At 42.3% G+C, this 26,330-nt stretch overlaps 1 protein-coding gene across 3 annotated transcripts in view; it reads left to right on the forward strand.

Moving 5' to 3' along the window:
* Nucleotides 1–239: 239 nt before the first annotated feature.
* The window catches only part of cdk5rap2 (CDK5 regulatory subunit associated protein 2), a 62,174-nt gene continuing 36,083 nt past the window's right edge, over nucleotides 240–26,330 (forward strand). For 2 of the 3 annotated variants that reach the window (XM_079525041.1, XM_079525042.1), the window contains exons 1-18: nucleotides 240–424; nucleotides 2,945–3,000; nucleotides 5,073–5,137; nucleotides 7,389–7,496; nucleotides 7,755–7,831; nucleotides 8,455–8,578; nucleotides 12,802–12,974; nucleotides 13,558–13,705; nucleotides 14,760–14,813; nucleotides 18,478–18,597; nucleotides 18,934–19,053; nucleotides 20,014–20,110; nucleotides 20,669–20,883; nucleotides 22,017–22,187; nucleotides 24,566–24,680; nucleotides 24,770–24,903; nucleotides 25,244–25,423; nucleotides 25,880–26,074. In XM_079525041.1, coding sequence (XP_079381167.1) covers nucleotides 372–424; nucleotides 2,945–3,000; nucleotides 5,073–5,137; nucleotides 7,389–7,496; nucleotides 7,755–7,831; nucleotides 8,455–8,578; nucleotides 12,802–12,974; nucleotides 13,558–13,705; nucleotides 14,760–14,813; nucleotides 18,478–18,597; nucleotides 18,934–19,053; nucleotides 20,014–20,110; nucleotides 20,669–20,883; nucleotides 22,017–22,187; nucleotides 24,566–24,680; nucleotides 24,770–24,903; nucleotides 25,244–25,423; nucleotides 25,880–26,074 — 2,205 coding nt within the window. In that variant the 5' untranslated portion in view covers nucleotides 240–371. The remainder of the gene's footprint in view (nucleotides 425–2,944; nucleotides 3,001–5,072; nucleotides 5,138–7,388; nucleotides 7,497–7,754; nucleotides 7,832–8,454; nucleotides 8,579–12,801; nucleotides 12,975–13,557; nucleotides 13,706–14,759; nucleotides 14,814–18,477; nucleotides 18,598–18,933; nucleotides 19,054–20,013; nucleotides 20,111–20,668; nucleotides 20,884–22,016; nucleotides 22,188–24,565; nucleotides 24,681–24,769; nucleotides 24,904–25,243; nucleotides 25,424–25,879; nucleotides 26,075–26,330) is intronic. The other variant, XM_079525043.1, reaches the window with a different exon arrangement.

Below are 26,330 nucleotides of genomic sequence, written 5' to 3' on the forward strand. Positions count from 1 at the left end.
CGTCATACTTTAATAATCCTTGATAATCCTATTAATCCATGGAATAAACAGGCACACACACACACAGGCCACATTTCTCAGTTGCAGACAGTCACTAAGCCACTAAGTAGTCAAAGTAGATTTTCAGACGAAAATGTTCCCTGACAACCAGCTAGCCAATCACAGCGAGACCGTCCCTCGCGGCTATGGGGTGTAGAATCTACCCTAACGTCCACATTGGTGACGTCTTCATATCATGATGGCGGTAGTGTGTGAACTGTTTTGAATTGTGTGTGTCCGTTGCTTTTATTATTACCATTACGTGCAGAGCCTCGCTCGTATAATGATGTATTGTTATTATAGATAGGACCCAAAGCAGATCAAATCTAGTGATGGATTCCGTGGTGGGGGACGACCCGACGCTCCCCGTTGACATCAACGGAAGGTAATGTCAAGAAAGAGGGAGCTAGCTAACGAGCTAACGTTAGCATGGTCCACTTTACGTTATTATTATATGTTTATTGTTTTTTTATCGGCACATGTAACGTTACACTGCACGTTACGTGCAGTCGAGCGCTGTTTATCCACGCTCAATTTAGCGTACCTATTTTGGGCATGTATTGGCACATGTGAAAGAGTTGTCAAACTATATGTTTTATGTAAAAATAGCACATTTATAAGCTCACAACATCCGGAATGGATGCGAGTTGTGAGCTTGTACACCTTGTACATTTATATGTCAGGTTTAGTGCCTCCCAGGCTGTGGTCTACATTTTGTTAGCCTTAGATTAAGAGTAACTAACTATATGTAACTATAATCGATACATCTATGAGAGTCCTTAATCTAAGGCTAACATTCTGTGTAACGTTACTGTCAGTGATTAGTGATTACATGGATTTACAAGGTTGTTGTGTTGTTAGTGTTGCATCAATACTAGTAGTGTGGATGGATATAGGGCTGTCTTACACTCATGTCTGCTAGATGTAGTAATAGTTATTGTTATTATTACTAGGTTAGGTTTAATTGTCATGCTTGCTTGTCAAAATCGCTCAAAGAGGAAGTCAACAGAGGATCTTTCAGTGAATGAATTGAATCATTAAGTATTTGCTCTGCATTATTATTATTATTATTATTATTAATGTATAATTTGGTTGTCTGTATAGCATCTCTGTGTACTCTTAAGTACGAGTCTTCTACAGAGTAATGTCTTCAACCACTGAATAAGTGACCATGGGTAGGGCAACTGTATGTTTAAAGGTTGTTTCCAGGTGGTAAGCGAGCGTGCTGCCACAGTAATCCAAGATGTAAGTGATATGTGTGGTGGTGTGGATTACTTATTTTGTAATTTTGAATCTCATTTCTTGTGCTTAACTCTTATTTAGAGCATATTTGGATGCTCGATGGATGTTATTTATCGTCCATACTACTATTGTGTCCTGCTGCCCTGATGTTTGTAGATGGCATTTGGACACAATTGAGAAGAGGAAGTAACATTTGAAAGTCTGACAGTGTTTTCACAGAGTGCTTTTCTTTTTTAAAGATATTTTTTGGGCTTTTTTTGATAGTGTACAGTAAACTGACAGGAGATGGGGGGAGTGACACGCCACAGGTCGTTGGGATTACCAGCCTAGATGCCCAGACCGCTAGCCGGGCCAAGGCCTTCACTGAGTGCTTAAGATTAGTTTTTAGTTACAAAACAGTTGACTGACAAACCTGATTGAGACACCACCACACTGACACGTTTCTCTTGCTGACTTAAGCAATTCTTTCTGCTGAAACTAGCTGTAGATGTGTCACCTCTAGTTTCTCAAACGTTCTCTGTAGTACTGTTGCATTGAACTGCTACCCTTTCAGATGAGGTTCATGCCTGGCTTCGTTGCCTGGCTGCAATAGCTTGACGCAGAGTAGAGACAAATCATGGCCTTTGCTGTTTGCCAAGGCCTATTGTAAGTTAAGCAGACAAAGTGAAAGTATTGCTGCCTGTTAGTGAGAACGTCATGGTGAGGAAATTGTAAGGTGAGAGACTTGGAAAGTGATTCCTTTTAATTTAAAAAATGTCTCTATTACTGTAACAAATATGGAAAGGCAACTTCTGCTAAATAGAACATTATAGAAAATCAAATGTCAAAAATGTGTGATCCCTTTCTTGTTTTCATGTAAAGTTTGTAGATCTGCAATGTGTAAACAATGTGAAATGTTTTTTTAACCCACAATGACATGCTCAAAATAGGGATACCAGGTTTAAAGTGTATAAAAATGCTAACATTGATAGTTGCTTGCTGCCATTTATTATGGTCCAGAGACAGATGCGTGTTAATCATCTTGTTTAAAGCATTGTGTTTTGTGTGAGTGTTGCTTCTGGATGATCAGAACTACAGTGCTGTGTTTGTTTATTACCCAACGCTCTCTGCATCCACTGGCTGCTCTGTTCTCTCTCTTCTGTGTCAGGCAGCACATCGCAAGGCTGCCACTGGCACATGGACACACACACAGTCACACACACACACACACACACACACACACACACACGGTCACACACACACACGAACATTAGACGCATAGGTAAACAGCGGAGCAGGCAAAAGGGAGACAGGCAGTGTCAGAGTGAACGTAAATGAAGCAGAGAGTCATTCTCCAGCTATTTATAGAGTGTCCTTAGGGCTAAGAGGAACTGGCCAGTGTGAGTAATGCATACACATCAGACATAATGTGTGTTGGATGTTGTATAGTAAGTAACTAACGTTTTGGAGGCAGAGAACATTGGTCAATCTAGGGACAGAATACGGCTTTGCTTGAGTTGAGTGGTTGTTATTTTAATTGTTGATTGTAGTGCATGCTGGCTTGGTACTAGTACCAAGCCAGCATGCACAGCATGTTACTTATGTTTTGTTTCACTGTATTTCAAGGTATAATTGATTTGGCTGTGTTCCTTTCCTATTGCTAATGGAATAATCTTTCCCCCAGCTGCAGACTAACGGACTCCATAGGTTCTGGAGAGTATTCCATGGACAGCATGACAGGTACAGTACAGGCTTTCCTTTGTTCTCTCTCTTCTTCCTTTTTGTTCATGTTCTCTCATGTTTTCTCTCTCCATCTCTCTTGACACATCTCCCCCGTGTTTTAATTAAGGCTGCTGGTGATCTGTTGCTGTGTTTTGCTCGTTTCACTAAAGAGGTGGTGAGGCATGTGGCGTGGTGGGTGTAGCAGTAGCTGCTGATCTAGTTTCACTCTCATTCATGGTCAAGGTCTTACGTGTGCCAACAATATACACTATACATATACCTGTGTAATTATAAAAATAAAATAAAACCTTATGTAAGCAAGTGGATAAGAAAGTGGAAAATCAGGTTAGTATAATGGATTTCCTTTGGACTGTCTGTCTAACAAAAACACAGATAAGGGCTTGTCAATTCCAGAGTTATTGATATAACTCCTGCGCTGCTCCACTTAAATACACTCGCACGGTTGCTTAGATTAACAATTACTCCAATATAATGGAAACAAGAAATGCATTATTCCCATGGATGAGAGATTATTAATGATGATGGACAAACCAAAAACAACATTCTAAGCCTCTGTGAAATTCTACTACCTCATGGTATGAATGTGTAGTGAAGAAAAATGAAAATGAATGATCAAGATAATAATGTATTAATATGAATGCGGGATAGGATAGGGATAAATCACAGGAAAAGGTTCGACAATCAGCAACACACAATTCTGCCATTAAAATCATATCCATCCGTCTGTCTTTCCACATCTCCATCTTACCTCCCACATCTGTTTCAGTATTAGGAAGTTGGAACTATAGGCCAAGACTGATTTACACTATTGTAGATATTGTAAATTTGAAGCATTTTCACAGTTTTATTTGTCAGCAGCAAGCATACAGAACAACACCTTTGTTGACTAGTAGCTATTTATCTTTATAACTAATATTTAACAACTTTTCATCATGTATATTGTATACCATACCCTGCTATTGTATTAATAATCTTGAATGTATAAATATTAGCTGTTGGTTTATTGTTGTTTACTTTGCTCTGGTCAAACTGCAGCGGCAGAGAAATGATGATTAGATCGTTGCTGTCGGGTAGAAACTATCTCCATATAACTACTTTGAATTGATCAGATTACTACTATGTTTGGGATGATCCCAAAATTCAGGGTACGTTTAGTAGGCTATGTACTGTAGCTTAGTCATGTTACAGTTCAGTGTGTTTTCAGTATATAGCTGAGGATAAATGAAAACAATAGCATAAACACTGTACATTCATGTTTAGGTTTTCGGCTGTAGTTATTCATATATTGTTAGCTCATAATTATGAGCATGTCGAATGTCGATTGGATATTTTCAGCAAAAAGCTTTGCCCATAATAACAGAAATACACTAGCAGCAGTAGCATATCGCCCTGAGGGTCTCCGGTCAACCACATGGGGTTCAAGTGGTTAATCATTAACATACAGAATAGGGATGTTAAGGAACATAGTGAAGGAACATGACTTGTCTGGTGCTTGACCCCAATATAAAAGAAAATGGATCTAGAGATGTGTGGCATAGCATCGCATCATGAGTCATGACACAAAGAGGACTATTGTAGTGATGAGAGTGATCAGTGCAGCTAGTTGACATAAACAAGATATAAATATTAAAAATAAAATCAGTGGTATTGTGATGGATTGTGAGTCGCAGTCAGGCTGTCTGTCAGTAGTGAGGAATTAGCGTCGTGAAATGTGCTGCTGACTTATTTAGAGTGTTATATGAGAGGCAGTCGGTTGGCTCACTGACCTGAACCGCTCTGAATAGGGCAGCACTCCAACTGTTCTCTTCACCTCTGATCCTCCTTGCAGAGAAAAACATGTCTGTTCTCCCTCTAACATCGTCAGGAGGGTTTAGATCTCTGCGTAGGTCTGTGTGTGTACTGTGTAATCTGTGTATGCACATTGGAAAGAGAGAGGGAGTTATTGCTTTAAGCTGGGGCTATTTAGCAACCCCAAATTGCAGATCGGCTATTTTCGTTGCGTGACACCGGCACCCAGCAAAGTATACAGTACTGTTAAATCAAGCCTAACACTCTTCCTTCCTTTACAGCTCCATCCTTCCCAGAAAAGATGTCACCCATCAAAGCTGTCACCACCATGAAGGACTATGAAAATGTGAGTGATTCATAAAAACGTAACATCTTTTCTACTGGTAAAAATTCATTCCCTTTGTGTGCAACATCGGTCTCTCCAAAAATGAGCAGCCTAGCCATTTATGGAGATTTAGCATTGTAGGGGAAGAGAAAGATGGCTCTGAGCCTGAATTTCAGCACTGTGACTGGTATGCACACTCAGATTTCTTGCTATTGCTGCACGGCTGGCTGGCTGGCTATATGAATGATTAGAGGTTTGTAGAAGTGGTCCAGACCCCCCCCCCTCCCCCCAGTGCCAGATGTATGCTGTTATAGGCCTGGAGCACAATGATGCACAGTCTGCTGAACGGAGCCCAGTGTGTCATGCACACACACGCGCACACACACACACACACACACGCACACACACACACACACACACACACACACACACACACACACACACACACACACACACACACACACACACACACACACACACACACGATGCACACTCCCATAACCATTCCCTCCATCTGCAGTAGCACACATAAGCCTTTTCGTTGTCCTATTAAGCACTTTGAACCTGGCGTCCCTATTTTGGGGCGAACATTTTCAAAGATAAAAAGAAATAATGGAAATAAATGATGAATGAATTTGCTGATCTGCAAGCTCACTACGCGTTCATCGTCTCTAGGAGACGGATTAAAACCGGAAATGAACTGGAAGGGAAAAGTCTGTCTATTTTACCGTTTTTCCTAGTCATTTTCTAGTAATTACGGTAACCTTCCCCAAACGTCTCACGCATACTTGTATTGTCTGTATTGTAGTTGTGTTGCCATTTGCCAAGTGGTTTGATTCTTTTGCGTTACTTTGCCTCCTCCCTCCTCCTCCGCGCCACGCATACACGCACTGACAGAGTAAACAGTGGGCATTTAGCCCACACGCTGCCTACTAGAGCGCACGCAGCTCTCACTCACTGACACTCAGTACTTCAAGATTATTATCACACAGAGCCTGTGTGTTAAGACCAACGTGACTCGTCTTCATGGACATATAAACTCACAAAGCAACACCACGCAACAGCATAGACTGCAGGACTCCTCCACCATTTACCACGCTATCGTCTGCTACGTTAGTTGACAGAGTAAATTGTTTACTTTAAACAGCCAACGCTGGCCACGGATAATATCGCTAGCCAAGCACCAGAGCGCTCTCACTGTACACCACGCGTCACTCGCTTAATAATCATTAATTTCTGTATCAATGCGGACATAACGTGGTACATGTTCATAAGCACACAATTGTACAAATGCTTTTTACACTTTGTGTTGACTTATCTCCTCAGTCCTCAGTCCTGCAGCCCCACATCTGTCACTAACCTCTCTACAATGCCATATGCCAGTCTAGCCTTAAAATCTACATTTATGTTATTCAATATATTACTTTAGCACAAAATATAGGCTTTTCTAAACCAAGCCCTCATTCAAAAGTTATGTAAGTAAGTACATTTTATTTATAAAGCACCTTTCAAAACAAAGTTACAAGGTGCTGAACAACACAGACACGGTATAAACAATAGAAGCAAATTAAAAACAAGGAACATATCACACCGTTGTGACAATATAATACAGTAGTGCAGTGAGCAGAACAAAAACAAACAAGGCAGAACAGAAACATAGGGCTATAAAAATGAATGTAGGCTGTCTGTCATTGTATTTTCTGTGAATTAACTCACAGTTTAACCCAGTTAAACCATTTAATTCAGCCATTTTAATTTCAAGGACCCTCAATTAAAATGTATATGAATTAGCCTAGGGTGACAGGGTCCTAGGCCATTTCATTATGATTTTCATCTCTGGACTGGGACCCCATGTTACGGACATGTTTACGCTATTTTACCAGTAGTTAACAGTTACCAGTTAACAGTAGCTACTTATATTTTGTTATTTAAAGCTGTGATTATTTATTTAAGAAGCACTGTTCTGAACCAATGTTCGCCTTGAAATATATATATTTTTAAATCATCCTTAACCTTTAAGCTAAAATAATTATGGGGACATAAAATCATTGTTTTAATTGATGGACTTCATGCCCTGGCACTTGGTCTTGTGCCCTCAAAAAGTTGACCACACTAAAGGCCAAGTGGCCTTGCCCCTAAAAGGATGACATTCCAGGCCTTTTGAGAAACAAAGAAAGATGTGGATAACAATATGCTTTGCAAAAATCACGAAGCAAACCTGTAATTGGAATTTACCTGCATCTTATGATTTTCCTTTCTTGTTCAATCACAGCAAATCACAGCTCTGAAGAAGGAAAACTTCAACCTGAAACTGCGCATTTACTTCATGGAGGACAGGCATCAGAAATGCGACGACTCCACTGAGGACATCTACAAAACGGTCTGTTTTAGACTCTTAGGGCAGTATTATGCGTGTCTTAAGTACCAGGTCTTATGACTTAACTTAAGACCTGGAGGCGTGGTCAATGCTGTTTGGCCACTCAGAATAGCCAAATGGCATTTACTACGCCTCCAGGTCTTAAGTTAAGTAATAAGACCTGGTACTTAAGACACGCATAATACTGCCCCTTGTCTTGTTACAATTTAAATGGAACTGTCGTAGCAGTTGTGTGTTAACATACTGATAATTGTTTCTTAGAACATTGAGCTGAAGGTAGAGCTGGAATCCATGAAGAGAGACCTGGCAGAGAAACAGGAACTGCTCGTGTCTGCATCGTAAGTATGACCCACTTCTGTAACCCCCCGATTTTAGTCGTTATGCACATTCCCAGTTTCTCCCCTCACGTCACAATGTGTAATCACTGTCATTGATAACACCTGTAGTTGGTCATGTGGCTGGTGAGTCGTGGAGACTTCACTGGGGGGACTTAAAGTCTACATTTAATTGACAGTAACTTTTGTCAATTAACTCCTTGATGCCATGAACGTGAAAATTAGATTGATTTGATTATGCACAAGTAGCCATAGATGAGAACACGAGATCTGATAAAAGAGCATTAATCCAGAATTAACAATATTTGTATCTTATTTTAGTGTCTGTCGCTAGCCACCGCTTGCTTCCAGAAATCCCAAATCCTCTGTGCACGTGCGCACATGCAGTCTTTAGTGGTTTTAGGGCTCATAATGGGATAAAGTACGATGTTCAGAGCTTAATAAAACATTGATTTGAGGCTTATGGCTCTGCATTTCATATTATATAGTATTTAGTGCGTTCTGGTATCTCTCTAACAATAGTCAACAGAATGTTCAAGATCATGAAGAAGTACAGATGTCATCGAGTCAAAGAGTCAAAAACGTGCAAAAGAACTAACATTGACCATTTGTTTGCACGTTGCAAGGAAAGCGTTGGAGAGTCTCGCTGCTCGAGAGGCAGGAGATCCCCAGCGTTTGAGAGATCAGTACCAGAGAGAGATGGCTGCCCTCCGGGACGCGTTCAACAAGAAGATAGGTGACCTACAACAGGTGAGGATTCAAGGCTGAATGAATCTGATGCACCATTAACATAATAACCGTTAAGACCCGAGGCCGAATCTACAAATGTCTTAAAAACGTAATGCCTTTGAGCTCAAATCTAAAATGACACAGATGTGTTCCCACTGCTGGCATCGCTATTTTGGACATGTCAGACTAATGAGACTATAGGCGAAAATTCTCAAAAATAACCCAGAAACCGGGTATCTCCATATTTCCTCTTTTTTTCATACGACAGTGTCATACTAAAGTAATGAAACAAGCCAATCTGCTATGCTATTTCGTTTCTTTTTAATCTGCAATCTTGACAAACATGCCCAAAATCGGTACAGCAGGTTGGAAGTGACTGTCTGTGTGGGTTTTTATAAATATTTAACCCTTGAAAAGTAAGAGCCATCCTTATAGGATCCATCCTGCCTATTTTCACACCCACTCAGACTTTATATAAAGAACTTCAACGAGATGATCAACTTCATAGCAGAGACGGGGGGACAGCACTGCTCAAAGGGTGAAAGGCCTTGACGGCTATGTGAAAGACAGCTGCGAAAACCGATCAAATCGACCCAGTCCGAAAACTTTTTATACGGACGCAATATTCGGCGGCAGTGTGCAAACGTGATTGACATTACGTGAGGTCGATTATTTTTTCCCGTGCTCCGACATTCGCTCCGATACTAACGCTTATGGTTTCCGCCCAACATCGATGATATGCTTTAGCCTGGCTAATAAGCCAGACTAATATCACACAACACTGTCGCGGTATATCAGTCTGGGCTGGCTCCACTTGGATTTCATTTCCCGGGGAACATTTTCTCTTTGACGCAATTGGTCAGAGCTACTGTCAGTCAAAGGTCTCAAGCATTGAACGTCACTGTACCAAAGCCCGCCCATATTGCATACCGTGTCCCGATTGGTCCGACCTGTTCTCGATTGTAGGAAAGAGGCGTGCTACTGAGCCTCGCCAGACCGAAATCCGCTGGTAGGCAACTTTTTTTTGCCAACGGCTGATTCGGTCTGGTTTATTAACCAGGCTAGATATGCTTAACTCTTTGAGCGTTTCAAGGATTTCTATATAGTAGGTAGACTTCTCTATGGCATAATCCCGTTTTTGAATGATTTATTGAAAATTCTCTGTTGTGAATGTGTGACAACGAAAGACCTTCAGAGAAAGCTTGACTTGTCTGCTTCCAGGAAAAAAATTAACTGAGTTGATAAAATGTTTAGTTTTTGTGTTGGAAGCCATTTAAAAGAGCCTGCATTTACACTGGGTAGTGTTTCTAGGACAACAAAAAAAGTTATGCCCGGTTGAAGTTTTATTTTCTAAATAACTTTTTTTCTGCTGGGCGTACATAGCCATGCAATATCTCATTTTAAAGGGTGAGTTGTCTAGTTCAATTAAAATAAAATAAAAAGTTTCTCACATGTACCACTGTAGATATTTTGCCATCTATAAATAGCATGGTCAGTCATGATCAATCTGACCTATCCAGCTAAAAGTCCCCATATCTCTGAATTGGAACATCATATAAACTCAATTCTTTTTTGGGGTAAAATTAGACATTCTAACGCACATTTTGATATATACCATGTTTACATAGTCTTACCAGTACCTTGTCTATTCATGCATGTATCTCAAAAACCTATTATGAAGAAACACAGTTTTGATAAAAAACACATCCAAGGACATTGTTTTGATATGACTTGGTGCCCATGAAATGTATCAAAATATAGACTTGAATGTATACTGTATTATAAAAAAGAAATTGAGTTATTACCATCTACCGTTACAGAGTAAATCACAGTTGAAACTCGCTTAGTCATATACAATAAACCTCACAATAGTGAACAAAATAGCCATGACAGGTCTAACTCATTGTAAAAGCGTCTTTTATTTTTTATGACTACTAACATAATACAATTATAATAAATATTACAGAAAATAAATAGGCCTACATACAAAACAGTTGTCTCCAAACTCCCCAGTGTCCCCAAACCACTGCATTCCAGGCTAAATAATAATAATAAAAGAAAAAAAACTGCCCCCCTGAAATGAATGAATCCGGTTCAGTGTCGGAGAACTCCATCGCAGTCTTGACTCTTCGTCTTCATCATCATCATCCTCCTCCTCATCTGATGTCAGTTCTAAATATATAAAAAATAAACATTTAGCTGTTGTCAGTGCACGCTACTATTACATGGTGTTTGTAGCTGGCTGCTAGTATCACGATAAAATAATAGGCGACGTTAGAATGACACCAATGAGTGCTCGCAGGTATAATATCCAGCACCATCGCGTCGCCACATTCCACTGGCTGTTGGCTAGTTGCTAGCAAACACTGCAGAAATGGTACTGGCTATTGGCCGGGGGGGGACGTAGGCTATCTGACATCGTCATCATCATCATCATCACACGGTGACACACTAAACAATGTAAAATCATGATTGTTGAGTGGTGTAAACCACTCCTACAACTGGCTTTTTTGTGCAGAAAAAATGAGCATGGTTGCTATGTTCACCCTGTTCACCCGGGTGTGATTCCTACAACTGGCTTTGTTTGTGCAGAAAAAATGAGCATGGTTGCTATGTTCACCCTGTTCACCCGGGTGTGATTTCATTACGTCAGACATGATTTCATTACGTCATACAGACCTTACACCACTCAGTTCACACGGGTGTGATTGTATACAATACAATGAATGCGATTATCATGCAAGCTCATATAACTCATGGACAAAAGAAATCTACAAGCTCACAACGCGTCTCGCATGTGACCTGTTTGAGCTTGTAGAGCTGGCTGCTAGTATCACGATAAAATAATAGGCGACGTTAGAATGACACCAATGAGTGCTCGCGGGTATAATATCCAGCACCATCGCGTCGCCACATTCCACTGGCTAGCAAACACTGCAGAAATGGTACTAGCTATTGGCCGGGGGGGGACGGGGACGTAGGCTATCTGACATCATCGTCATCATCATCATCACACGGTGACACACTAAACAATGTAAAATCATGATTGTATACAATACAATGAATGCGATTATCATGCAAGCTCATATAACTCATGGACAAAAGAAATCTACAAGCTCACAACGCGTCGCGCATGTGACCTGTTTGAGCTACATCATCATGTTTGTTCTCCGTCTTTGTAGACAGTAAAAGGTGCTGGCTAATGGCTGGAGGGGGGGTTAGTGTCGGTCGGTGCAGTACAAATGTATCGTAGCAGGCATGCAGCCATGCACGCATGGCAGTACAATTATTTTATATTGTAGCGTGCCATATAGGCGATCTGATCTGAAGAGTAATGTTCGCTCCTTTTATTTACTGTCTACAAACACGGAGAACAAACATGCATCATTTACTGAAGCAACGCGTGGTTATGTGCGACGCGTTGTGAGCTTGTAGATTTCTTTTGTCCATGATTTCTGATCACTATAGAAGGGCATTTTCTACAATAAGATTACCTCAAAACATTCCGGGTTGATCGTCTTCTTTCAATGGTTTCCCGGTATAGCTCATCGGACGACGATGAGGAGACAATGAGTGGTAGTGGCCGGTCCCCGCTCCGGTTCTAAGCCCAGCCACCGGTCCCAGCGACCGGGCTGGTGGGGACTGGAGAAGGCGACTGGGACGCGTATGGATCAATACTACTACCACAAAACTCGCTCAAATAAATATTACTGCTTTCAACTTTTTCTGATAGAAAATCGCTCGGGCGAGACGTCAAACGGGCTGAACACTGAAAACTATGAAAACTCCCTCCGCCCCCACTGTTTACTGGGGTGTGGGATCAGCTTCCAATGGCAAAGCGTACACGTGTGTCACGTGACACGGGTTTTCTGGGAAATGTAGTTGATATTTATGCTCAATACTCTATACAGAGGTGCGGACCGAATTAATCAATTGGTATTAATAAAAAAAGAGAACTACGGAAAATCACGTACAAGTCAGACAGAACTAATGCATAACTCCACGTGTTTTCCAGTAGTAATCTGTCTAAGGGTTAATGTATTTGCGTAGTACGGTGGTTTTGTGAAGATCAAATAGCAGATCAACACGCTCACAACATGACACAATGAGACACATTGTGATTTGTGAACTAACACACAAACAATCATCAAGAAAACAATTTGTAGTTGCAGCATTTAAAGCCCTGACTCTTTCACCACTGTTTTCACGAGTAGTTTCATTTAGTCTTTGCTTTTCTCTGGCAGCAACTGCAAACAGCAGAGCTGGAGGTTGAGAAGATGGCCGTGTTCGCAGAGCAGGAGAAAGTGAAGAACATGAACATGGCCAAGCAGCTCCTGGCTCTGGGTGTATCTGGAACTCTCACTCCTGCCCCGAGCGTAGACCGCGATGTCCAGCAGGCCCTGCAGGACAAAGACAAGTAAGACCACAGGACACCCCCCCCCCCCCCCATGTACCGTAAAGGCCTGTTCATAGTCATACAGAAAGGTTTGAAACGTTGACGTCAGGTTGAAAGTGGTTAAATGCACTGGTTCTCAATGTCGCGTGCGGGGACCACCAGGGGTCCAAATCGACCTTTACAGATATATATATTTTCTAATCTTTTTTTTTTGCCTTTATTGATAGTTACAAGTGAAGATAGACAGGAAAGAAGGAGAGAGAGAAGGGGAGAGACATGCAGCAAAGGTCGTCATGAACGGCACTCGAAAACACAACGCATATGTGGCATGAGCCTTGACCACTAGGTCAGCAGGCGCCTGACCTTTACAGATCTGTAACTCGGAGAGAGAGTGCAAATGGAACCAAATCATTTGCTTCCATTTGTACACTCTCAAAGTTAAATTAACACTGAGGGTTTTACAGTGTAGACTGGGGTCCCAGAGATAACAAATTGTATCAAATGGGTGTCCGTGGCCTATGCATTACAGACTGGGGGTCCTTGAAAAGAACCGTTGAGAATCACTAGTTAATTAACCTCCTTTTTTTGTTTACCCGGTCCCCAGTATCATCGAGCAGCTCAGGATCTCTTTAAAAAAGCAGCAAGCTAGGATGGAACAGAAGCATAGTGGTGATCAGGGCACCGATGCACCATCCTCTGATCATGTCCGACAACTCTCCACTCTGGTTGCTGAGAAAGACCAGGAACTCCAGGTACAGTAGATCATTTATCTTCTGTTTTAGCCTATTCAAATCTGAGTGTTGAAATTGATCGTCAACAACTCACCATGTCATTTAGATGAGTTGGCACGATGCACTTTCTGATAGTTGCAGCCATAGCTGAGTGGGTAAATAGTTAGGATGGCTGAACATTATTATTATAATTATTATTTCTACTGCAGTATACAAAAGCAAATGCGTTGAATCGGGGCGGCAGTGCCTCAGGGGCAGAGTGACCGGATAGGAATCGCAAGGTTCCCAGTTCAAACCCGGGCTCCCCCAGAGTTAGTGTCCTTGAGCAAGACTCTGAACCCCTAATTGCTCCTGATGTGCAGGTTGGTGCCTTGTGTATGGTTTCCTCCAGCATCAGTGTGTGAATGTGTGTGTGAATGGGTGAATGTAATGCACAATCTCTGTAAAGCGCCTTGGATAAAGGCACTATTATAAACAAATGCACCGAATAATATGTTTGAAATATATTCAGACTGACTTATCCCATTTTGGGCGGGAACCCCTTTTGGTATTTTAAACATTATGTTATAATTTAGCTATTGAAAAAATAGCAGATCTACAAGCTCATAGACATAGCTACGAGCTTGTAGGTCTGCTATTTTTTAAAGATCGTTAAAATGTGGCGCAAATCATTGAATATATATTTCAGAGCGAACATTTTTAACTAAAATATTTGCTTCTGGGGGGGGGGGGGGGGGGTCTCTGGAACAACATATTTTCAGATGGGGGTCCGTGGCCCAATAGAGAGAATTCTGGGGGTCCTTGACATGAAAAAGGTTGAGCACCGCTGACATAGAAACATAGGTTTTTCAGAAAAATGTTAGGATTTAGAAGCCTTCTTTTTTTTTTTAAATGGACCTCAGTCCAAAATGGGTTAAATGGATATATTTATTCTCCTGTGTGTTATTGGCTTTGTCAAGCCAGACAAGGATGTCAGGGCAGATCTTTATCTATCCTGCAGTGGCCCGTGAATTAATTGGGGCTGATATAGCTTGTATAGGATTTGATGTGTCTATTCCCCCCCCCCCACCCACAGGCCCTGAGGGATAAGATGGCCTGTGACGGGGACAAGACACAAAGGGACCATCAGGTAATTAATTATTCTTTTGTGTCATCATTTTGATTGATATACTACTTGGCGCTGACCACACACAATAGTGATTTGCCCCTAACCTAAATCTGTCTGACAATGCCTTTTGTGTTATGTAGAGCTAATGGGAGCTTCTTTTGTCGCTCTCTCTCTCTGCCATGTTGTCGGATGGGAACCTATTATTACATTACAAAAATTGTTTGGAGGCATAGTGATTATGCTGATTTACAGAGGGGTGAAAACAGCTGGAGCTGGTGACTGGGCTCTGGTCACACTGTTCACCTATTAACCCATTTAGGCCTGACGTCGAAATAAAAAAAAACGTTCGCTCTGAAAGAATATATATTCAAAGATTTGTGCCGCATTTTAACGATTTTTCTAAAATAGCAGACCTACAAGCTCATAGCGCGCCACTCGGTGGCGCGCTATGAGCTTGTAGATCTGCGATTTTTCAATAGCTAAAGTATAGCATAATGCTTAGTTAAAACACCAAAAGGGGTTCCCGCCCAAAATGGGTTAAACCCTATACTGACTGAGTGACCCTATATATTGTTTGTGAAATGAATAGTGAGAAAAATAATCTACTCAAAATAGTAGCACATTTCCTAAATGTTTTACTATTTTGGAAATGTTTGCCTAGGACGCCAGGTTGAAAGTGATTAAGACTGGATTACCAAGCTGGTAGAATACAGTTCTGTTGAGAGCTATTTATGGTTCGTCATCATCTGTGTTGTTGGGGGTGGGGAAAAAAAATCTGTTCAACCTGCCAATGTCTCTCATATTAGCAATGCCATCTGTGTGGTAAACAGATAAGTACAGTATACGAGTGAGGTAAAGGGAGAAAGTCCCCCAATAGAGAGGGCCAGACAGCACTTGATTGTCTGGCCCTCTTAAGTTATCTCACCAGAAGAAAAACAAATCTAACTCGACTCAATGAGGGTCTGGTGTGATGAACTGAATCCACCAGGCAGGGTGAAGGCTGGAATGCTGCTGAATGAAGCTTCTGCACCACCTGCCTGCCATCCTTTAATTAATGCAGGTGGTGATCATGGCACCTGCATTAAAGGGACATTTCACCGCCGGAAGAAACTCCAGACACTCAATGTTAATAGTATTTGTAGTAGATAACAGTGACACAATATGAAATTTGCACCCGTATGGCCAGAAAAATAATCAAGTCTGTGTGTTAGACTAGGGTTCACTTGTAGTCCAGGAAGGAAGGGAGACCATATTTTCATGACACATTTTGCGTCACGACTAAAATATCTAAAAACACACCTTACACCCCAGGAATGTGTTTCTTGTGTCCTAAAAAATCATTACAATAAAATCTGGTTGCAAAAGGGGTGAGGTGGCCCTTTAACCACTTAACCCATTTTGACCTGAGATCAGATTCTAAAAATGTCTTCTACATCCTGACAGTTTTCTGAAAAAGCTATGTTTCTATGTCAGTTGTTCTTCGATTTTTCAAAAATAGCAGACCTACAAGCTCGTAGCGCGCCACTCGGTGGCACGCTATGAGCTTGTAGATCTGCAACTTTTCATAATGCTAACACCAAAAGGGGTTCCCGCCCAAAATGGGTTAAGCCATATGAATGTAGTCATGTGACGACAAGTAGAGAAAATGGCTCGCAAAACTAGATCTACTATTTTCATGATTTTTTAATTTTGATTGTAAAACAAATGAAAGATTTTGAACATTTGCCCTTCGGTTAACCGTCCGTGACTGGGCCTCCATTCATGGGTAAACAAAAACAATTCTGTCGCTTAATGTGGGTTTATAGGGGGATTATGGACACTGGCATCAGCCATAATAAAGATCACTGTAGCAGTTCCAGGGGGATTTGGCCTGATTGAATGCGTGGAAATCGAGTAGAAAAGAGGTGGGTGTGGGGATTATTACAGCTTATGGTGCTGTCCTTAACCAGTACGAACTCAGTCCTTCTCCACTCACTCGCTGACGCATGCAGACAATATTATAATTCAGGTGGCTATTCCATGACTGACAGGGTGACCATGAAACAGTGGACAGTTGGCATGTGAGAGGGGAGGCTTTTTGGAACCTATTTTTCTTTTGTACTGTAAGTGGGTGATCCAAGGAGATGAGGGAACCATGTCGCGTGTGTGGGGTTCGACTGACTGGCAGCCAGTGCCGCTGGATCTTCAGCTCGGCTGCCGAGAGGAAGCTGCAGGTCATCTTGTCCCACGTATTGGGCTGGGAAGTAACCCGTGATGGACGTGGAGAGTTCCTGTGTGGGAAGTGTGTGTATCAGTTGGAAAAGGTGATGGACTGTGACGTTACCATCATTTGGCTGCAAGACGAACATAGCGCCCACGTCCAAAAGCTCCGGGCCGAAAAAAACCAATTGACAAATTGCCTCTTCCACTTGTACTACAAAAACAACCCGGCTCCAGGAACGGGAGATGGGGACAGCAGCACCAGCTCCATGGTTTCTCTCCCATTGTCTGCAGGGGGGAGCCCTGCAGCGAAGGCTATGGGCCAGCTTTCCTCAGAAAGACAGCAGCAGCAGCAGAAGGTAAATCGTATCAGACGGTTCGTAAATCTAGACAGAATTGGGTTCAAGGGGACATTCCGAGGGTGTTCAGCAATCGGGAGCCGAACGCGTGGATCGGGGCCGAGGCTGGGTGGCCCCGTGAAGACCCTTGGACTCCAAGCAGCACCCCACCATTCCCAGAGCACGTACCATTACCTGATCCACCGCAAGGGCACCGTTATAAACCCTGCGTTCAAAGGCCACTCCACATCCCTGCAGCCTCTCAATCGAGATTCAGCCTCCGACGCCCCCTCAGCCACTCAGACTTTACCCAAACGACAGCCCCGAGAGACCAGGAAGTGTGTGGCTAGAGACGGCGCCTCTAACGATCCGGGCAGAAACCTTCTCTGCAGCTCATCAAGACGACCCTCTGTGATCTCTGACCTGATTCGGTTGCTGCGCTGTATCTCCAGACGGCGAATCTCTGCACCTCCTGAGAGCCGCATTCCGGTCCTGCGTTGGCCAGGTCCTCCTGAGCACATACCCACGAGCCGCCGCAACATTCAGGCCAAGCTCAGACGCAGAGCAGCAGAGTGGGAGTTCCTGCATGATCTCACTGAGGAATTCGATGATGAACACTCTGTTGTCAGAGTGGAGGTAGTTATGAGAGGCAAACCTCTGTTGAGCCAATAATGGGTTTATTAGCCATGTGTCTTTAAACACTTTCATCCTGGCGTCTTGGTTTTGGACATGACGTTATAGGCAACATTCTTCTTTAACCCATATGACCTGAGATCAGATTCTAAAAATGTCTTCTACATCCTGACAGTTTTCTGAAAAAGCTATGTTTCTATGTCAGTGGTTTTTCGATTTTTCAAAAATAGCAGACCTACAAGCTCGTAGCGCGCCACTCGGTGGTGCGCTATGAGCTTGTAGATCTGCTATTTTTCAATAGCTAAAGCATAACATAATGCTAACACCAAAAGGGGTTCCCGCCCAAAATGGGTTAAACCGTGTTGTGAGCTTGTAGATTGGCAGTTTTTATGCAACTCCATCGCACGACGGAAGTATAAAATAGGTGAAATTAAGTGATTAAACACAGTGGCAGGTATTATTGGAAAAATGTATCTCTTTCAATGTGATTCGTGTGTTCTGTTTTTCCTGAAAAGCAGAGTGAGATCAGACGGTTGGAGTCCACCAGTAAGATGCTAAACGAAGAGCTCAACAAAATAAAAAGCACCAATGAGAATCTGATGAGAACACTAGAGGAGGCACAGAGCCAGAGCAAGGTATTTGGAGGAAAATAGTCTTAACGCATTTAGGCCTGACGTCGAAATAAAAAAAACTTTCGCTCTGAAAGAATATATATTCAAAGATTTGTGCCGCCTTTTTACGATTTTCCAAAAAATAGCAGATCTACAAGTTCATAGCGCGCCACCGAGTGGCGCGCTATGAGCTTGTAGATCTGCTATTTTTCAATAGCTAAAGTATAACATAATGCTTAGTTAAAACACCAAAAGGGGTTCCCGCCCAAAATGGGTTAATTGAAATTGCTGCTATTGTCTAACTGTACTTTTATTTCACAGTTAAATCCTATACATTTAAACCTCTTCTGTGTTACTCAGACGCTGTCTGGTAAGTTGGAGGAGAAGGAGAATGCGCTCGGTTCAGAGAAGAAGAATGCTCTGAAACGGGATAAGACCATACAAGGGCTCACTCACGTCCTCAAAGACAAGGAAAAAGAGGTGAGCATATTTTAATAATGGGAATATTAATCAATGTTTGGCCGTTTAACAGTAGGCTACACATGTAACCAATTACAGCCACAGTTGAATTGTCTGCAAGCTTCACTATGATAATTATGACATGGTAATTCATCGCTATCTGCCATGACCTCTTGCTGTGTTACATAATTCCATACGCCTGAAGTCTTATTTAACCAATTAAGACCTGAGACCAGATTCTACAAAATGTCTTCAGTTTTCTGAAAAAAACATGTTTCATGTCAATGACCCAAACATTATTTGTAATTGGCCACCGACCCCATCTGAAAATATGTTGTTCCAGGGACCACCCCAGACGCAAAGATATGAGTTAAAGACGTTCGCTGTGAATGAATATTCTAAGATTTGTACCCGTTTTCACAATATTTCAAAAATAGCAGATCTAAAAGCTCGTAGTGTGGCACTCGGTGCTGCGCTATGAACTTGTAACTTGTCTAAAGTTTAAATTATGTTGGCTGTAAGGTGACACAGATGCATCCTCAGATCTAATATGGGTTAAATGAGTTGCGTGCACTGCCAGAGTTGTGCACGAAAAAATAGCAGATCTACAAGCTCAAAATGCAATGCAATGTGATGCGCTGTGAGCTTGTAGGAATGCTATTTTCAGATGTGCGTCACGCTGCACAACCAAGTATAAATCACTTCAGGCATGAGTGATTTAAAAATGTACCCGTGTCTGTTCGTACCAAAAAAAATGAGCATGGTTGCTATGGTCACCCAGTTCACACGGGTGTGATTTAATTACGTCAGACATTACGTCAGACCACAGCTGATCAGTCTATATAAGACCTTACACCACTCAGTTCACACGGGTGTGATTTTTTTATATTATTATTAGTCTGCGGAACATTTTGCTGCTTGTCCGTGTCAAATCAACGCTGTTGCACCTTGAATCACACTAATCCATGGGTGGTTCCACAGATTTCAGAGCTGTGTCATGAAATTGAGGACAGGGATGAAGCTCTGACCAAGGCCAGAGAGGCGGCACACAAAGCTCAGTTGCAGAAATACCAGGCCAGTCTATTACCTTTCAACCCTTTCAGGTTTTCCTGTGTCAAACCATGCATTTTCCATCACCTGATAGTCATGACTGTGACACACCTAGGGGTGCACGATTATGAAATTATGACCAGTATCCGATCTCCCATTATTTGCAGGGTTATACTGTATCTGCCAATACCGATTTATGATATTATACAGAGGACCACAATGGAAACAAGGCCATAGGCCCTAGGGGCTTGGCCCAAAGCCTGTTAATAAAGTAGCCTATTCAATCAATCAATCAATAAATATACTCTTTTTCCAAGTGTCTGTTTTCACTACTGAATGAGACGAGTACACAAATTATATGTAGAATTTAGCCATTGATGGTCACATTATTATTGCGTCATCAATATCTGTGAAAATAATCTGGATTGTTTTGAGTCCGATCAGATACCGACATGGTATTTGTATGGCCCGATATGGCTGATTCCGATACGCTACCGTCTCTATGACACAGCAATGTGTCACATTCACAGACACCATGACAATCTTTCATATTTAAAATATCCACAATTACTTTGAGCGCAGGGAGCAGAGGAGCAGCAGACGATGCTGATGGAGAACCAGAGCAGGCTGGCAGAGCTCCAGGGGGAGCACCACAACGCGCTGATGTCGGCCCAGAAGCTGCAGCGCTCCCTGGCCAGGAGGGAACAGGAGCTGGCCGACCTGCAGCAGGCCAAGGAGCAGCTGGAGCTGGAGCTGGAAGACCTTCAGCAGCTGAAGAAGAAAGGAGACAAAGCACTTAATGTAAAGTCTGACGGCGTTAAAACCCATTTTGACCTGAGATCAGATTCTAAAAAAAAGTTCTTCTACATCCTGACGGTTTTCTGAAAAAAGCTATGTTTGCTATGTCAGTCGTTCTTCGATTTTTCAAAAATAGCAGACCTACAAGCTCGTAGCGCGCCACTCGGTGGCGCGCTATGAGCTTGTAGATCTGATATTTTTCAATAGCTAAAGCATAACATAATGCTAACATTCCCTCCCCAAAATGGGTTAATTCCAGTGTACGTGTACTTGGCCAAGTGAGTGCTTTGACAATTACTTTCAGATACAAAAAAAATAAAGAAGACATATTTTCAACAGAACAAATGTCATTAAGCAGCTTTAGTTATGTCATGATTAAATGATGGTTAAAATCATACCTGCCAACATTAGGCTGTGAAAAAGAGGGAGGTTCTCCCCTCGCCCCATATAACCCCCTTATATATAATATAAGTTATATAATCATAACTACAGATGAATATAAAGATGGAATAAAGGATGTGCAAGTAAAAGGACACATTTTTATATAATCTTAATTAGTTCAATTAATTTGTTTAATTCATAGCTCATACTAAACTATGAAATACAAAATGTCCCAAAAGGTCATCAAAAGTCTACATCTAAAATACTCTTTTCTGTTTTCACTGCTGAATTGTGTGTGTGTGTGTGTGTGTGTGTGTGTGTGTGTGTGTGTGTGTGTGTGTGTGTGTGTGTGTGTGTGTGTGTGTGTGTGTGTGTGTGTGTGTGTGTGTGTGTGTGTGTGTGTGTGTGTGTGTGTGTGTGTGTGTGTGTGTGTGTGTGTGTGTGTGTGTGTGTGTGTGTGTGTGTGTGTGTGTGTGTGTGAGAATATGGATGTATTAGAGGTTAGTAAAGGGAAGGTCTCGCACCAAAGGGTGTTGAAATGTAGAAGTGTGTTCTTGACAACCATTTTCAGAAGAAAGCGGACCAGGGTGGAGTCACTCAGTGAATCAGGCTGGGTAGTTTGTGCATGAAATCAAGAGATTGACGGAAGAAATTACCTATTGGGGCACGAGAGAGTATAGGGAGATTCCTGCAAGAATCGGGTGGTGTTTTCAGGTATGCTCAAATAATATCTACCTACATGTTGTTGTGTCCAGGACATGCAGAACCAGTTGAAGAAGCTGGGCGGGGACATTGGGGAGGAGAAGAGTTATCTGGAGCAGCATTACCAGGAACTTCTAGACCAGAACAAGAGAACTCTACAGGCCCAGGAGGTTACCATCCAGCGCCTGACCTCCAGTCTGACTGCAAAGGAACAGCAGTTGCAGGTGACGTAACATGATAGATCGGTAGATATCGATGTGAAACATGACCTACCATATACCAGAACACATCTTTTTCCTTGCTCATTTTATTAGCCTCAAGTGGCTCAGAGGTGAGGAGAGAGTATCGCACGTTAAAATGTTTATGTTCCTAGTATTGTAAACAAGGTGGTACACAAATATCTATTGGTCAATTATTTTTCCAAAATTAGTGATGTAGACCGTTATACCACCTGTGGGAGTTCCATATACTTTGTACCGGCAGTTTCAAAAACATAATCGGAAAGGACTCGTTTTATACTCTGTAGCAGTTATGAGTAATTGGTCTACTGGTAAGCCTTAAAGGGACACTTCACCCTTTTTGCCAAAAAATATATATCAATGACGTTTATAAGATTTACAACACTTTCCTGGCGTTATTTTTTGTGTAATCTCTGGGTTTAGATATTTTAGATTAACGGGTGGCTCTGACGTCAGAGACACTCTTCCGTATTGCTACCGGACTACATTGTCTCCTCACACTGCAGCTAGACCAGCCCCAAAACACAGCCGTCACGGACACTGCGATTTGTTCCACCTACAACCTTCGTTGACCGCACCCCCACATGCGCATTTGTTATTGTGTTTGTGTCATGTCGCCATCGTCAGCAGAGCAGCACCAGAGAGACGCGCTATGTTGCCACGAATCCCCCCCCCCCCCCCCAACTCTAGATTTATTATAATGATATGAAGTGACTTGCCATAAACCATCCATTAACTCCCCATTCATCCAATTTGCATCTGCTTGTATTAAACAACATTAAACTCACCAACATTGCAGCTGTAGGGAAAGCTTGAATATCCACTTTCAAACTGCAAAGCTTTTGTTTCATAAAAATCCACCGAATCTTTTTCCCACTCAGCTCTGCACTTAGTTTTTCTTCTTTTTTAGTTCTATCTCACTACTAGAACTTTCTGACTCTGAGGTAGATAAGATTTTTGGCTGTCAACAGCATCCATTTGTTTTTTCAATGTTGTGGACCGGAGCGTGGTGAAATAGTTGCTAAGATACGATACTGCATAGTGATTGGCTCTGCTGCATGCCTATGAAGAGTACTGACCAATGAGCTGAGCCTAGCGCCCTTCCAGACACCAGGTTTCAGTGTCTTGCTTTCCTGTTCCTATAGCTCAGTCGGCTGCCCCTTCTTATTACTGCATGGGAGCGAGTGACTGAGAATCACCATAACGCGCTGTCATTTTTCCACGAGCCCAAAATAACAGTGGGAAAAAGATTCGGTGGATTTTTATGAAACAAAAGCTTTGCAGTTTGAAAGTGGATATTCAAGCTTTCCCTACAGCTGCAATGTTGGTGAGTTTAATGTTGTTTAATACAAGCAGATGCAAATTGGATGAATGGGGAGTTAATGGATGGTTTATGGCAAGTCACTTCATATCATTATAATAAATCTAGAGTTGGGGGGGGGGGGGGGGATTCGTGGCAACATAGCGTGTCTCTCTGGTGCTGCTCTGCTGACGACGGCAACATGACACAAACAATAACAAATGCGCATGTGGGGGTGCGGTCAACGAAGTTTGTAGGTGGAACAAATCGCAGTGTCCGTGACGGCTGTGTTTTGGGGCTGGTCTAGCTGCAGTGTGAGGAGACAATGTAGTCCGGTAGCAATACGGAAGAGTGTCTCTGACGTCAGAGCCACCCGTTAATCTAAAATATCTAAACCCAGAGATTACACAAAAAATAATGCCAGGAAAGTGTTCTAAATCTTATAAACGTCATTGATATATATTTTTTGGCAAAAAGGGTGAAGTGTCCCTTTAAAGGTATATTCAGTGATTTCACTTAATTCAAATATTACTTATTTTTTCTTATTTTTTGGATAATCCTCCCTACTATAAAGTGTGCTGACCATATAAGGAGTTCCTCCCTGTCCCCAGTGAGCCCCTGGGGTCAAAAAACCCTAGTTTCGGTTTGGGCTTTGGGTGGCAAAGCCTTCATCCAATCAGGATGAGAGGGGCCTTCCTCCAATCATGATCTAGTGGGGCGGGCCTTGGTGCACGTGCTGTTGGCCTGATCCCCCACTGTAGAGCGTGTGCATCAGGGACGAAATGTTCTTATAATCGTCGTGGGGGCACCCCCCGCCCTGCATGTGCACATCTTGTTACCGGGCGGACCAGGTTTTTTCCAAATCACCCAAATCCTTTAAGCTTACACACATTTACACTCAAAGGACAACAATGGAAATAAGTTCTGGAGCTTTTTTGTGGTTTGGCAGATATGTACAGCCGTACCAGGTAAACTCCATATTAATATAATAAGTATATTTATAGGGCTTTTACCATTGCGTTTCCCTTCCCTTTTGATTTTGTATTTATCCGTACATTTTCAGGAGTACATGAACCTGCTCAGAGACGTTGAGCACAGCAAGGTCCCAGGAGGAAAGGATGTCGCGCTCTCCAAGCTTCGGGAACGCTTGAAAGAGAAGGAGAAGGCTCTAGAGGCATGTCTGCACCTCACAGTTGTTATCTGTCCCATTGCCTCCCCCAAATGACTTTTATTTGATGCTGATGTTCCTCTGTTCTCCTACAGCAAGCGCTGGATGACAAGTTTGCTGCCATCGAGGAGAAGGACAACGAGATCCACCAGCTCCAGCTGTGTCTGAGGGAGAAGGAGAGAGACCTGGAGAGACTCAACAATCTGCTCTCTCACAATGAGGAAACCATCAATGTGAGCGGAGACTTTACCAGAATATTTCATAGAGATGGATTATTTGATGTGTATTTTTTTCAGTACAATTTATTAGGTGGGGTGGGGGGCATTAAATATGGTGCATGGAAATGTCACAATATAAAAACATGACAATATCTATTGTCAAGATTAAATACTGTATTGAGATATCCGTGCGTTAGTGTGAAATGCAACATGGCATATTTCCTGTCAATAAACAGCGGAGACACTGATACAAGAAACGGTTTCGTCCCAAGTCTGACTTTATGTCACAAGGTCCAACTTCCTACACTTGCGTCTTCTCTGTCTTCAACTTTCTCTGTTTGTCTCTTTCATCCAGAGTTTTGACAGTCTGATCAAGGAGAAGGATGTGGAGTTGCAGCACCTTGCCAATACACTGAAGAACCTTCAAAGAGCCAAGCAAGATGTGGAGGAGAACCTGAACCGAGCGCTAAGGGAGAAGGACTCCATCATCAACCAACTACAGCTCTCCTTACAGGGAAAGACCAAGGACATGGAGGTGAAAGAACAATTTAGTTTGGTGTTTTTCAACTATTCAACTAGTACAACTAATGCATTGCGCCTTTTGCCGCCTTGTAGACCAAGCGCCCTCCCCGCCGGCATCGCCTTTTGATGCCTATTTTAATATAAATTGATTACGGTTCACAAATGTGTTCAGCTGGCTTATGTTGTCTATGGGACTTGTCTAAGGAGTTTTTAGAATTGTAATATCTCAGATTCTTCTTTTTGGTTCCAAACAAGCTTGATTTGCGCCTCATTTCTCTAAACTATATGATCTCTGGTTACAGAATGTATGTTTTGGGTGAATTAAATAGCGATAATTAACTTCCTGAAACGGCTTTCACGTATGAATAGTAAACTAAAATCAATATTTGCTGTCAAAATCAACACTGCTTTATAGGTGAAGAATGGCTGACGGCTTGCTTCTTAATCTTCCCTCCTTGTCCATATCCAGGAAATGGCTTCAGCAATGCTGAGCCAGTCACAGACACAGGCCCGTGACCTTGCTGAACAGATGGGTCAAAGGTTAAAGGTGACGGAGGCTATGCTGGCTGAGGCTGTGAAGGTCAGAGAGAGGCTGGTAGCCGATAACGAGAGTGCTGTAGAAGGACTGCTGAAAACCATTGGCAGCAAAGACCAACTCCTCAAGGTAAATTTAACCACGGCAATAGTACTTTAATGTTGACAATTCCTGTCAATGTTTCCTACAGTATAAGGACATTCCTAAAATAGGGATGGCCGGTTGAAAGTGGTTAATAATGTATATTCTTTTGCATCTATATCCTGCGCTTTACAATGTGCATTACAGTCACCCATTTACACACATATTCACACGCCAATGGTGGAGGAACCCATGCAGGCACCAACCTGCTCAACAGGAGCAGTTCTAGAGGTTCAGTGTCTTG

The sequence above is a fragment of the Electrona antarctica genome, assembly GCF_951216825.1.
Source record: "Electrona antarctica genome assembly, chromosome: 16".
NCBI lineage: Eukaryota > Metazoa > Chordata > Actinopteri > Myctophiformes > Myctophidae > Electrona > Electrona antarctica.